At 35.1% G+C, this 15,184-nt stretch overlaps 1 protein-coding gene and 1 long non-coding RNA gene across 2 annotated transcripts; both read right to left on the bottom strand.

The window, feature by feature from the left end:
* Positions 1–1,237: 1,237 nt before the first annotated feature.
* Positions 1,238–4,230, bottom strand: LOC125276256 (major histocompatibility complex class I-related gene protein-like). The gene is made up of 7 exons (XM_048203760.1): positions 4,223–4,230; positions 3,263–3,606; positions 2,881–3,153; positions 2,523–2,618; positions 2,372–2,395; positions 2,036–2,076; positions 1,238–1,948 (listed from the first exon to the last, which is right to left on the bottom strand). The coding sequence occupies exons 1-6, from the start codon at positions 4,228–4,230 to the stop codon at positions 2,048–2,050; spliced, it is 774 nt and encodes a 257-aa protein (XP_048059717.1). The 3' UTR covers positions 1,238–1,948; positions 2,036–2,047.
* Positions 4,231–11,156: 6,926 nt separating this feature from the next.
* LOC125275808 lies at positions 11,157–14,413 on the bottom strand. Its single transcript, XR_007186512.1, has 2 exons — positions 13,951–14,413; positions 11,157–13,876 (listed from the first exon to the last, which is right to left on the bottom strand). It is a non-coding gene; the product is annotated as an uncharacterized LOC125275808 (long non-coding RNA).
* Between the last annotated feature and the right edge of the window lie 771 nt (positions 14,414–15,184).

The raw sequence follows: 15,184 nt of genomic DNA, 5'->3' as shown, positions 1-15,184 counted from the left end.
TCAAGAGGTTTTGAGCACGTTAAGGCCCCCAAAAAGCCCTGGATGACGGAAAAAAATTAATTCTCCTTAGAAAAACAAAAGGGCCCTGCGCCTGAGTGGCTTGGGCCCTAATAACAAACTATCTCAGTGCTAAATATGCTATTTCTTATTTCTCTGGTTAGTTAATCTTACTTCCACATAGTTAACAGCAGTAGTGTTACTATTAACTGAATATACTGAAGTGTTAATCTAGTACAACTCTTATTGCCCTGCATTACTTCCTTAATAGTTATACTTATTAATGACAGACCATTATTCTAGTGTTATTCACAGTTCAACAAATGGTACTGCATCCCTACAGTGGCAAATAAAGTAATTCTTGTTCATCTTTGGGCAGTAATCATGTAGTTAAACAAAGTTCTGTATTTTTCTAATATTCTGCTGCATTTGGAGCAACAATTTATTAATAGATTGTCATGAAATCTGAACTCTGCTATTTTGAAGTGAAAGAGTCAAAGATAGGCATTCACTGCTTTAAATGCAGAGAGGTTCAAGGATCATTTGTGCACTGTGTTTGGGAATGCAATATTATTAGAGACTTTTGGGTGGAAGTGATTAATATTACAAAGATAATTCTATCCTTGAATATTCCTCTAGATGCAAAAATTATTCTGTTACATTTATATCCAAAGAACTTTAAACTAAATCCTCAGCAGAGTAAATGTATAGATTATGCTATATTACAAGCTAAAAGAATGATAGCTCTAAGCTGGAAAAGGCCTGACCCGCCAGTTATTGGAGCGTGGATTAATGCCATGATGCAGTGTATGGCCATGGAAAAAATAACATATTTTATTAAGAACAAAATGGGTGTATATGAAGAAATATGGAAGCCATTTAACTACTACATTAACAACAATAATATTGGTCATTTATTACAGGAGATGTAACTTTGTATGAGTGTTTGTTAGTTTCTGTGTCGTTTTGTATTTTGCAGGAAAATGTAACTTATGTGTAAAGTACAGTTATGTATATTTGTTTTTTGGGTACCTTGCGATATCTGTTTTGCATTTAGATTGTTTCTTGTTTGAGACTTTTGTGTATTTCTATATGGGAGGAATGAGTGATGTGTTCTATTGTTGGGGTGGGAAATAACTGACAAATTGGACATGTGTTTCCGTTACCTGTCTTGTATAATTAAAAAAAAAAAAAAAACAATAAACACATTGTTCAAAAAAAAAAAGATAGGCATTCACCATTTGCTCCTTTTTGTGAGGTTTATTTCAAAAGAATCAAACCACATAATTGAAGGCAACCAATTTACAAAAACATTTATGTAACTTAATTTAGATGTACGTTACTCAAATAAAGGAAAATATATTTTACTTTATTATTAAAATTATATTTTATATTGTACTGTTCAGATATTCATGTAAAAGTTTAACATACATTTTAACAAGAATCAATTATTCTGTAGTACAGCTTATCTAAATCATTTAAACCACAAATGAAGGAAATATACATACAGAACAAACCCATTAACCTCATATAAGTAATAAAATGCAAAGTCTACATATTGGTAGTTTAACTGATTGGAAAATCCCAATTACAAGTGAATTATTTTTTTATAATCAGTACTGATATATCACAAATGTACGAATCAATCAATCTTGCAAATAATTTGTTTTGTTTTTTTGTCACTAAAAAGAAGTACACATTTTTCAATTTAGGTTCAGTGATCAATGTGTCATATTTCTTTGTTAAAGCGAACAAGTTCACAAAGTGAATGAAAACCAAATGATGAACAGTGTGAAGAAACAAAAACTTAACTTTTAGATGTAATTATTGTAGAACTATAAGACAGATCAATCACACCATGTGTGTGTTTACATGTAGTTTTGGAAGCAAGATGTACAGCAGGATAAGCTTCTTTTTTTTCCAACATCATCTCTCATACTCATCTGGTTTCCTAAAATGGCAAAAACATATTACATTTCATTAATTTTACATGACTGACAGCTGCACTGATAAAATAATAATAATATCACACACTTACATCTTCCATGCATTAGGATTTGTTTGAACCATCATCAGATTCTACAACAGAAAAAGAAAATTACAACAGCAAAAACAACATCAACAACAGCAGCTCCTAGAAAACTATAAATATGTAATGCCATCTGTGCTAATCTAAATGTCATATTAGTTTTAGTTACATTAGAGATAAATATTGTAGACACAAACTCTATTTTGATTTATTACATGAATTTACATTACTTAACACTACTTAATAGATTGAAATATGATCATGGTACATAATTTGTAGTGATCAATGGCTAGACCCATCTGTTATTCATGCACATGTATCAAAAAGAGATTATGAGGAACTTACGTTCCTGAGGAACAGGTTTAAAGCCTGAAAAACAACCAGAGAGGTGGACTGTAAGTTCAGTTATTTCATCCATCAGAGCAGTACACAAATGTGTGAAATTTACAATATAATCAATATAGAGATAATGATAAAATATGAGACAATGTCTCACCTTTCTTTTTACGATACACCACAAACCCAACAACACCACTGACAACCAACAGGACAGCAACAACAACTGCAACAATGATGCCAATGGGAACAGAATCTGAAAAATGATTAGAAGAAAACATCAGATTATTAAAGAGCCCTGTAGAAACTGTAGAAGTGGAACATTTCAGCTAATACAAATGCAAAAACTGTGTTGATGTCTGCAGTTCATCAGTATAATCTAACAGAATATTGAATATGTCATACTATAACACATTTCTGAACAAGTTTGTAAGCAAAATTATTTCCATGAACATTTTATAGTTTCCTGGTCTACTCATCAAAACAATCATTCTTATCATAGTTAATTAAGATCTTACCATCTTTCAGTATCTCTGTGATGGTTTTACCCTGATGTTCCACCACACAGCTGAACTCGTTGTTCTTCCACTCATCAGGTGTTACTTTGAGGGTGCTCGTCTTCTGGAAGGTTCCGTCCTCATTGGGAAGAGGTTCACCAAGATCCACATTCTCATAATGGTCTTGTCCATTTTTCATCCAGGAGATTGTTACTCCACTGGGGTAAAAACCTGTAGCATGACACAACACTGAAGAAGAGGAAGACTTCTGCAACAGAGACACCTGAGGAGAGACTGAAGATGGAGAGAGAGCTTTAACATGTCATGTTTGATTCTTGACACACCCTTTAGCTCAGCATCTGAGCAAGATGTATGTGCTCATTACTAGATAAAATAAATCTACCTGTCTTCTCTAGGCTGCTCTTTCCATACTGCAAATACTTCTTCAGCCACTCAATACACTGGTTCTCATAGTACTGTTTGTAAAACTCAAGTTGAGCTTTGTCATCATTCCATTTCTGCTGGGTTAGGGATCCTTGCTGCACCGGGGAAACCCATCTCAATTCCTTCAAATGCAGAGCCAAGAAATCTTCTCCATCAAATCCATACTGATCAAAACCATTTGTGGCTCCAGTCTCATCATCCCAATCACAACCGTACATATTCTGGACTGTGTGCACACCTGAGGAAAACAAAAGCTTATTATGTAAATAGAAGTTTGAGAGGCGTCCAATTAGAGAAAAAACCCTCAGTTATCCAAATTATGCCACAAGCATAAAGATGAAATGGATTCATTGAGTCTGGTAAAACAAATACATTATTTTTGTACAAAAATCAAACGAATAAAAAAAAAAATATCAGTAAGTCTACAAGTAATAATTTCTATTTATACATTATTACTTTTTAATTTTCTGCCAGCTTTCTTTATTAGTAGTGATATGCTTGGTATGTTGTGTTCAGAAACTGTCATCTTTCTGACTGTCTGCCAATGGCCACAATCAGGGTAAGTTGTATTATTAGTGTTCAGGTGTCTTAGCTGTTCCACTGCCTCTGTGATTACACCAATCTACATAATACCCAGCTTGTGTGTGCTTCCCAGTATTTATATTTACTATTTATTTTTTTTAAAATCTTAAATCTTGTATACTGTGGAAACTGGGACCTATTTCACCTTTGACTATCTCATGTTACTAGATTCTAGATAGAAGAGCAGCTTTTCTTTGTTTATGGTCAGAGTAAAAGAATTAATGAATGTGCCACAATCCAGCTGCTGCTGCTCTGCTCCCCTGCTCTGGAGGATGGATTTGAGGTGGTCTGTATGAGAACTGTTGGAAAGGTTTGTCCTCACTCACATGATACAAACTTAGCCATCATCCATCACAGAGCACACACAGCTAACATGTTTCAAAAGCTTCAGTACAGATCTAATTTTTTTCCCCCATGAAGAAAATTCGGTTGTTAAGTCTGACGTCACGCGGCAGCGCTTCCGGGTCCTAACGCTCTATCTCATACCTGAAGAAAACAACAAATGGTGCTAATATACACACACGATGTGGTGTAATACTACAAAGAAATTATAATCATAACCTTTATCTCCATACCAAAATTCCAGATGGCCAGACAATGATTCATCTTTAATAAATCGTTAAAATATTAATGTCTGTGACGCTGTGAGCACGGAGACTGTCATGTACACTGTAAGTATTTAAAATGTTTAACTTTTTAAAATGATTGATGTTTAATATGAATAAATAGCGCTCATAAACGGCCGTCGATAGCATTCTCAAGTGAAATGAGTTGAGGCTTGGACCCGGAAACGGCGTTTGTTACGTCACGACTTAACAAGCGGATATAATTAGATGAGTAAAGTTAGAATTTTGAATTTGGCTTGAAAAGAAGACATCTTTGATATATTATTGAGGTCTGTTTTCGATCCATGCTCTGGGTTTGTTTGGTTATGTCTGTACGCTTAGGAGCTTTTGTTGAGTAAAGTCTGATGTGAGTTTGCATATTCATCTCGTCTTGTGTTTCTATCATGCATCATATGGCGAACAAACATCACAACTATAAACAGCAGAGAGCAGATGACTCTGAAGAGACCGACTCTGATTACATGATATTAAAATCAAACCATATCTGCATTTGACTGATCTCAAAACAGTTAGATGTGTGTGTGTGTGTGTGTGTGTGTGTGTGTGTGTGTGTGTGTGTGTGTGTGTGTGTGTGTGTGTGTGTGTGTGTGTGTGTGTTTACATTTGAATTTTTTGACAGTTGGAGTTTCAGTTGGAGTTTGAATTCTGTCAGTGAAATTCTATGGAATGTTTGTGAGTTTATCATCTGCTGAAAACTGTTAGTTCACGTGGCGCTCAGCATTCCTCCTTCACGTAGATCTGTTCTTTAGTCTGATCAGTTATAAATGATATAGTCAATAAAATTAAAAATCCTAATTAATAATCTTAATAATTAATAAAGAAGGATGGAGGGAAAACTAAGGAGGGAACTTAGGAGGGAAGTTTTGTTTAGTGATTTTTATTATTATTACGGTTGAAGAGGGAAAAATTGGAATGAACTATATAATTTAATAAGGGTTAAAGAGTTTAAATTCCCTTTAATTTCTTTTTTTACTTAAAAGAATGAAATTATTTCAATAAAAATGTTTAATTTAGAGAAATGTATTAATCTTACTGATTATATAATCCCCAAAGAAGGATGATGGAATGAAGGATGAGGGAAGTTCAGCTTTGTTTAGTTATTATTATTATTATTACTGTTATTATTATTTTTGTTTATTTTTTATTCATTTTGTATGTTTATGATTGTACTATTATGTTTTTTTTTCTTGGTTTATTTTTTTTTCTACCTCTCCAAGTTTTCTCTCGTTTTCTTTTTTGTTGTTTTGTAAAAATGATTTAAGGGGAGGAAAGAGAAATTATTCTTACAGTTGAAAATCACTAAATGTTAGGGAAGTAAATGCATTGGGAATTTGGAGACCCCTTTGTCCAAAATCAAAAGAAAAGGCACACTAAGTCAGAACAGTGAAAGTCTAGTCTGAGTTTGGTGGTTGTAGCTTGAACAGTCTAGGAGGAGTAGCATTTAGTAATTTTAGTCTAATAATAATAATAATAATAATAATAATCTTAAATCTCTTCTAATCTTTCAAGCCAACTTAATTACTTATTAGGAATTAGGTGTCATTATAAGAGTTTGATATGAATATGTGAATGTTTCTTTTTTGTGTATTTTGTATTTCTTGTATTTTTTTATTTTCTTTTTTTTCCTCCTATTTTTGTATGTAAAAGTGTTTAATTGTGTATGTATTGTTTATTGTTCTAATTATTATTTATTTGTTTATTCTTATTTATTTATTATTTATTTTGTATGTGTTGGTGATGGTATTATCACAAAAGATGAAAATGTGAAAGGAAGAAAATGAAGAAGGAAAAGTAAGAAACAACTAAAATATTATGTCTTTAAAGGAAATGTTCATTTGTATAACTATTAAATGAGCTTGAACTGAAAGACATAATAAAGTATATAATAAATTAATAAACTTAAATAGGATATCATACTTATTAAGACTCTTCTCACTGTTGAAGAGTGATTTTACCACAGTAAAACAGAGTAAATCAGCAGCACTTGATCGACTACTGGAGGATCTTCATACTTTTATCTTTTCAAGAAATCAACACAAAAATAACAACCGGCTCTATATTAATTAATGTATTATTAATTATATTTTATTTAATCATATGTATTTTAGTGAAATAATTGTATAAATAAGTATAATCAATCATTATTATTAATGTATATTTTATTAATTCATTTGTGTTAAACTGGTTTGTTGTGGTTTCTGCTCAAAAGATGAGAGTGTTTTAGAAACTGGTTTTGCTCAGCAGAACAAAATCAACAGGAAACACTGATCACAATCTTAAGAGCTTCAGGATGGAATAATAATAATAAATAATTAATCATCTTACTGAAAATGACATTGGTGTTAGATTCCTGTACAAATAGTTGTACAACATGAGCACACACACACACACACACACACACACACACACACACACAGTTACAGATCTTCACAGAGGATCAGCTGATGAACGTACAGTAACCATGGAAACATGTTGTGCTGTTGTAGCAGTTCAGTGTTCTGCATCAGCAAAGTCTCTTTCAGAAAAGTCATTTCACTCGGTGGCCATCTTTGAATCGCCTCTCAGCAGGGGCACGTTCAAGCTCAAACCGGTGCGCAACGTTTTGCTACGGTTTCCGGGTTGAACGACATGTTTCCTGGAAACGGTGTGCAACAGGTTTGAGATACGTTTTCTCTTGTTTGGTGGGTGTGTCAGAAATGTCAGCCCAATCAGCGGCAAGATGTATATAAACCACGCTGTATTAAAGAGACAGCTCGCACAATGGATATTAATGTAACATATAAATACTATACTTATATATATTGCTATTGTATTGTGAAGTGACACTTTAATAAACTTTTCTATACTCCTCTGATTATATAATGGTAAATATTACAATACCATAGCACAACAATAGTGATATATCAATAATGATAAGCCTAATACTCAGGAGGGAAGAAGTGGATTAGCCTATCCTTGACCTGAAATGTTTGTCTTTTCATCCTGAAATGTGAGGCAAATGTTGCATCACAATAATTAGACAATTCCATAAATCCCTTCACTCGATTGGGATGTTCTCTTTTATTCTGGACGGCAAGGGCAGTGACTGTAATATTGAGCGTATTTTGCAGTATTAAACACGTATTTATACCGATTTCATCAGGCTCTGAAAAGTCTTCAAAAAGAACACAAAGAATGGCCTTCTCAGCTGCCGTAGTGTCAGCACTTGTGTCATCAGAACGGGGTGTTCAACGCACCACCGTTTCCGTTTAAAAAAACGTTTTGCAACGTTTTGTCGGGGCTGAACGCAGCCCAGCTCTTTCAGTCATGTGACTGCAGCTCCTCTCTCTTTGAATGGGGAAACATCGCATTTTCCAAAGCTGTTCACCAAGCTTACGATTAAACTTCATATTTAAAATCACCAATGAAATCTGACAACAGATGTCTCATAAATTTTGTTTCTAAATGCTCAGATCAAGAAAAAAAAACTGCATTTTTCAGGCTGGAGCAGCCGATGCACATGTGCAGTCATAAACACTGACTGTTTCTATAGCACCAGCTGCAGTGATGTAATGACTTTAGCGATTGATGATTGGCTCTTTTACTTAGAAGGCGGGACTTATTCTGCCATATTGCGCTTTGCACTTTCTCCCAATCATAGTAATACGAGTGAACGTCTTTATATATCTAATGTTTGGCATCAGTGTTTTGGGAACAGTGGCGTCTGTTCTCATCTTGAGCACACAATAGTCTGTGAGTGTCATGTGACATCTGAACTAAATGCATTTCAAACATCATGACAGTTTGTCATTCATTTATGAGCTGATCATCTCCTGTGAATCTGGCAGCTGTCTGTCTCTCTGTGTCTGTCTCTCTTCTGAAGTTCAGTTGTGTTCTGTCGAGCTCATTCACACTCAGATACAATGAAAACCCTGTTGAGACCAGCTTAGATCTGCATGAATTCAAACACTGGATCTGTTTGTTTCTGTAGGTTAGTGCTGGTCTAGTTCTGGATCTGCTGGTTAAGGCAGTTATCAGGTCTGGTGGTGATTCTCAGTAACAGCGTCTAAAACAACATATAAGAGAGACGAGCGCTGCTGCTCAACTGTCCTGCTCTGATTCACTAGTGCTCATCTGGACTCTGATGTAAACCTAGTGCTCTGACTTCCAGTCTACATAGACAGCATCCGAAATGAAACAGAACCTCATAAGTGACTGATTTGGAAAGCACTACATAGGCAGCGACACATGCATCATAAAAACAGCTCTGCTCAAGTGTGTAACTCACAATTGATTTAGTTTATCGTTAGCATATTGCCAAATGTGAAACTCTAATAAACATAAACATGCATACACAAATATTGGGTAAAATAATCAGTTTTTAATTCTATGAAACTATTTTGTTTTATAATTTTTAGAATTATATGGATTGTTTCACTGAGGATTTTGCAGTGCATTATGGGATTGTATTCACAGTGAAAGTCATGTGATTCTGCCTTAAAATTTGTCCAAAAGATGATATCTTATAAGGCGGCATAAATATTATTTTGGAACAACATGAGAGTGAGGAATTGATAACAAAACTCTCATTATTGAATGAACTAACCCTTTAAGTTTAGGTTTTAAGGGTAGGCTATAGAAAATATCATTAGCTCAGTATAAAAACAGTAGAATCTAATGTAAACTTTACACCGTGATAGACAAAAAACGTAACACACATAACGGCGTGTATCTACTGATTAAACGCTCACTACAGATTTCTGTGAAAGAAATGAGTGAATTGTTGTCAGTTCAATCAAACACAACAGTCAGAGCGTCTGCTGACAGAAAGACCAAAACCCTCATGATTCAGAGATCTGATGCTGTGAGGATGACGGACAGCTGTCAGCACTGAGAATGACTCAGAGCAACTGGACCTTCTGATCAACAACAAATAACTGATCAACCTTCATTCTGCTTCTCTAATAAGAGCAAAGCAGCCCGAGGGGCTGCTTTGCTCTTATTAGAGAAGCAGAATGAAGGTTGATCAGTTCTCATCCCTGACATCTGACGAATCACATCTGATCCTGGGCCCGGTTGCATGAAACCTCTTCAGTAAGGGTATCCCTGAGGGGAAAAAATCCCTGAGGCAAAGAGTGTTGCAACAAACGTCTTCACTAAGTGTTCATACTAAGCATTTCGCGATATTTTCTGGCAAAACACGGCGATGGAGAAGCAGTTGCTATAGTTACGAAATCTCCCACAATAAACAAAACATAACGGACCACTGACTTTTAAACAAGTTTAACATTTACTAAACAACTGTTCTGCAATACTTGAGTGATGGAGATTATTAAAGGAGCCTGACGGACGACACAGAGCAAACTAAAATTCAAGCACAGTGTTTATATGAGTACAGCTACGACACTCAAAATCCTGCCGCGACACTCGCATAGTTTTCCATTAAATTACATTATATTAGTCCGACTCATTGTTATTGTATTGTACTCGCGCATCGACGCCACTTTGCCTGTTTGGCGATTATTCACTGAATGATGCGTTCGGTGACCTTTATGCGGCACGGCTCGATGCCTAACGTTAGTCCTGTGCGCTAAAAAATATAAACCAAACTGGACTAAGGATAAAAAAGCTATTCTTTTTTTTATTTTTTAGTTTTTTAAAGAAGGGAAACACCGAAGCCTGCCGCTATAATCAGTCACTCTTGCGCACAAGACAAAAGCCTGGCATGAGATAGTTAATTCAAGTGCATATGGACGTGATCAAAATATGAAAACGCTGTTCATTCAGTTTTATTTCGTTACAATACTTCTGTTTCACGTCATACTTTCAACAGGCTTATTTCGATCGCTAAAAATACACATCAGTACTTCCTCATCCTCAGTTAACATGAAATCATCCATCGTGTTTGAGTTCAGCAGATGACTTGAGGGACCTGTTTTGATCCCTTCATTTTTTATTGCTAAATGATTACTAAGGACTTTGTTGCAACACATAGCAGAACTTAAGGGAATAATTAAGCAATTAAGGGAAATATTTAGTGACAGCCTTAAGGTTTTTTTCTTGCAACCCATGTTTCACTTAGGATACCCTTAACCAACTAAGGGATTTCTTAACTTAAGGGCTTTCATGCAACCGGCCCTGAGCTTCAGCAGCGGCTGAATCAACCACAGAAGAACAATCTTATTCTGAGGAACCACGACAGAGACGGAGATACAATATAAAACACGCTTGATGTCGTGAAGCTCCTGTGATTCATATAAAATCGATTGTTTGAGGAATCAGTCATGATTTGATTCAGCAGGACGTCCTGTCACATCACTTCAGCTCATCTGAACCTTCTCTGCTCAAACCGTTTCACTTTTTCTCTGTCTCTAAAACAGAACTGGTTTCTTTTCTTACAAAAAGGAAGCGAATGATTTCTGATATTTGTTTCAGTCGGTTCATCTTCCACTGATGCTGACAGACGCTGAACTGAAATACTCTGTGCTGCTGTAGTATTGTTTTTGTTTAGTATGTTTGTTGATTCTAGTTAGGATCAATTATTCTTAAAGAATCATTAATGGATCGATTAATGAACTGGAACTGTGTGTCAGAAACAGAATTGTTAAATTCTTTACGATTCCCGTCCCTGTTCATCTATTTTTTCTTCTTTAACACTCTTGTATCCTTCACTATTGTTGTATAACAGCACAGCAGACATCTTTGATCTATTATTGAGGTCTGTTTTCGATCCATGCTCTGGGTTTGTTTGGTTTTGTCTGTATGCTTAGCGAGCTTCTGTTGAGTGAAGTCTGACAAGAGTTTGTATATTCATCTCGTCTTGTGTTTCTATCATGCATCATATGGTGGACATCACAACTATAAACTGATGGAGACAGTAGAAAGACAGTTTCTTGACACCAGAGAGCAGATGACTCTGAAGTGACAAGGTGTGTTAGGTGTGTGTGTGTGTGTGTGTGTGTGTGTGTGTGTGTGTTTATGTTTGAATTTTTTGACAGTTGAAGTTTCAGTTGGAGTTTGAATTCTGTCAGTAAAATTCTATGGAATGTTTTTGAGTTTATCATCTGCAAAAAACTGATCAATTAGAAAATATATCCACCTTATTCCTACGCCCCATGACGCTTTGCGCGAATTATGGGAGTAACTTCCGTTAAGCTGTAGACAGTCAGTGATATACTTGCTCTATGAACGTAGTAATGCATTTTATTTTTAAACTGGGTACAATGAGATGACATTATTCTACTCACCCTTCAACCAACGAACATTACCTTGTTGATGCTTTTACACTTTTAAAAGTCCATTTACTTTCAAAAGGCCATGAAAAAGCGTGATTCTTTCCACAGCAATAACGGACGGGTTGAACATAACTATAGTGATATATATATCTGCGTTATGTAATATACGTTGCCTTAATAAATATGTTCATGAACTTCAGCATTGCGTGATACTATTTCAAAGTGATTTCCATTTTAATAAATTGTATGTACCTGTGAAAACAAACCTGGAAAGAGACTTTTGAGGTTTTGAGGAGAAAAACGAGAGATTCTTCGTGCATTCCAGTGAATTACTAATGGGATGGATATATCGTAAATTATATCGGGAGAACAGACCACAAATGTGCAGCATATGTTGTCCTTTTTCATACTGTTACAGTGGAATGCAAAGGGACAAAAGAAAATAATCACGAGGATAGAAAGCATCTGCTGAAAACTGAAAAGAGCTCTTGCCATAGATATTCTTGTTACAACATGTTACGTTAAAATACCAAGCGTTACGTAATTCTCATGATGTCTGAAAATAAAACATGAAAGAAAAACTGACAGCTCATTTGTAGGACAACCTTATGATTATAATTTGAAACGATTAGTTTCAGTCTTTTTGAATGGAAGTTCCCCAAACCGGAAGTGGAACCCATAATTCGAAACGCTAGTCAGGAATAAGGTCAATAGTCAATCAAATTAATCTTAATAATTAATAAAGAAGGATGAAGAGGAGACGAAGGAGAGAACTTAGTGGTTTTTATGATTATTACGGATGAAGAGGGAAAAAGTGGAATGAACTATTTAATTTAATAAGGGTTAAAGAGTTTAAATTCCCTCTTTGAATTTTTGGAGTTTATTTATTTATTTAAAAGAATTAAATTATTTCAATAAAAATGTTTAATTTAGAGAAATGTATTAATCTTAGGTTATTGATTATTTAAACCCCCAAAGAAGGATGGCAGAGAGAAGAATGAGGGAAGTTGAGCTTTGTTTAATTATTATTTTTATTATTATTATTATTGTTATTATTTTGTTTATTTTTTATTCATTTTGTATGTTTATGATTGTACTATTATTATGTTTTTTTTAGTTTATTTTTTTTCTACCTCCAAGTTTTCTCTGCTGTTCTTTTTTGTTGTTTTGAAAAAATGTTTTAAGGGGAGGAAAGAGAAATTATTCTTGAAAAACACTAAATGTTAGAGGAGAAAATGCATTGGGAATTATAGACCCCTTTGTCCAAAATCAAAAGAAGTTTTGGACAATATTAGGCAAACTTGTGAAGGACGCCACAGCTGGACATCTATTTATAGAATGTGTGTCATTTGTGTGTTTATTTGAGATTGTGATTATGAGGGAGGAAAACGAGCTGAAAGAGTTAATGAATCCCTTCATGATGATATAATATTATTAAGGGTGAAAACAATAAATAAATAAATGTGAGTACTTTTATTTAAACTATTTTTAAAATGAAACTATTTTGTTTTATAATTTTCAGAATTATATGGATTGTTTCACTGAGGATTTTGCGCTGCATTATGGGATTGTATTCACAGTGAAAGACACGTGATACTGCCTTAGAGTTTGAACAAAAGATGGTATCTTTTAAGGCGGCTTATAAATATCATTAGCTCAGGATAAAAACAATAAAATTTATTGTAAAGTCTACACTGTGATAGACAAAAATGTAATACACATAACGGCGTGTATCTATTGATTAAATGCTCACTGCAGATTTCTGTGAAAGAAATGAGTGGGTAAGTTTCGTATAAAAAAAAGGCAACATTTTAAACAAAAAGCTGAGAAAATTGGCATTTTTGTTCAACATCCGGATGAGATTCAGAACAATGATCAAAACACAGATGGAGTTGATCGACTCCATCAACAAGCCCAAAGCTTGTTCTTCACAGCCCTATAGTCCAATTTGGAGCAGACGTCACAGTTACGTCACTTGCAGCTGCGAATGCATAGTGATGGCAGAAATATAGCGGTAACAAGAAGAAGAAGGAAAATGTTTTGTTGTGCCTTTGTATGTCAGAATCGGAATGCAAAAAATATAGTCTTAATTTTTATAGAATACTGTTGTTGAAGATGCCCTTTGAAGCTAAACTTAGGGTGCTTTCACACCTGCCTCATTTACCAGAGTTCGTTTCCCCCTTTGGTGTGGTTCATTTGGGCAGGTGTGAAAGCAGCAATCGCACTCAGGTGTGCACCAAAGGGTGGTCTCGGTAAGCTTTCAAACGAACTCTGGAGCGGTTCGCTTGAGATGTGAAAGCAATCCGACCCAGTTAACGGACCAACGAACCAAACAATATCATAATTCCTAACGGGAAGTGTGGTATAAAAAGCGGTAGTGTCTGATTCTGTGAGTGATCAACATTATTTACCATAACTGAAAACCAACAAGCGCCTCTGTTGTGTAATTGCACTTCTCCGTGCGAGAATGCTGTCCCGACGAAGTCTTGATTCCCGCTCTGCTGCTTCATTATAAAATTTATATGGTCTCTCTCGACGCACTGACAACAGGTCACCTACTAGACAGAGCTAGAAAACCAGAGACAGACAGAGAGAGAGAAAGAGCGTGCGTTTGAATTTGCCGCAGCATTAATATGAATGTAGCATATAATTTAACAGCGGGAAAGACGGCTACATTTATAAAGTGTTTGCGTGTGTCTCGACAGTTACAAATAAAGCCACAATAAGCTCATGGAGTGAACTTTTCAATCATTATTTTGATGGATGAGGCAGAGAAAACTCTGACCAATAAGAGGACAGTTTTACTCGCATGTGACTTGCCTAAACTCATTTTGGTACGCTTTGAAATGTTGCCATGTGAAAGCGAACCGAACCAAGAAGAAAATGAAACATTGTAACAAATTTAGTCCCTAAACTTCGGAACAAAACAAGCGATCCATAGGTGTGAAAACACCCTTAGACAGGAAATCCAACTATAAGTAGTATACTATATATATATATATAGTAGTCAACATTTGAAATGAATCAAAAAAGTTAATAAAAGTTGTCCTAAGATGAAGGTTTTAGGACAACTTTGATGAAAGGTTTTGACCCACTTCAAATGTTGACTACTCTCAATATAGACAAAAAAAGACAAAAGACAAAAAGCACTGTGGAGAAGCTCAACAGCAGTGCAAAATATGAAAAGACAATGCAGAAAAGCTAAGCACATGTGGCGAAAGACAAAACTTGAAATCCACTATAACATCTATAAAGATAACCTTCATGCTTTCAATGTGGAACTAGGCAAAGCTAGACAGACCTTCTTCTCAAATATTATAAACAGAAACTTAAACAACACCCGCACTCTTTTTGCTACTGTAGAGAGACTAACAAACCCCCCAAGTCAGATTCCCAGTGAAATGCTCTCAGACAGCAAATGCTACGAGTTTGCTTCTTTCTTCTCTGAGAAAATTAATA

Source organism: Megalobrama amblycephala, linkage group LG9 (assembly GCF_018812025.1).
Source record: "Megalobrama amblycephala isolate DHTTF-2021 linkage group LG9, ASM1881202v1, whole genome shotgun sequence".
NCBI classification, from domain to species: domain Eukaryota; kingdom Metazoa; phylum Chordata; class Actinopteri; order Cypriniformes; family Xenocyprididae; genus Megalobrama; species Megalobrama amblycephala.
Note: the sequence above shows the minus strand (reverse complement) of the source record. Positions and strands in the feature narration are given on the sequence as shown.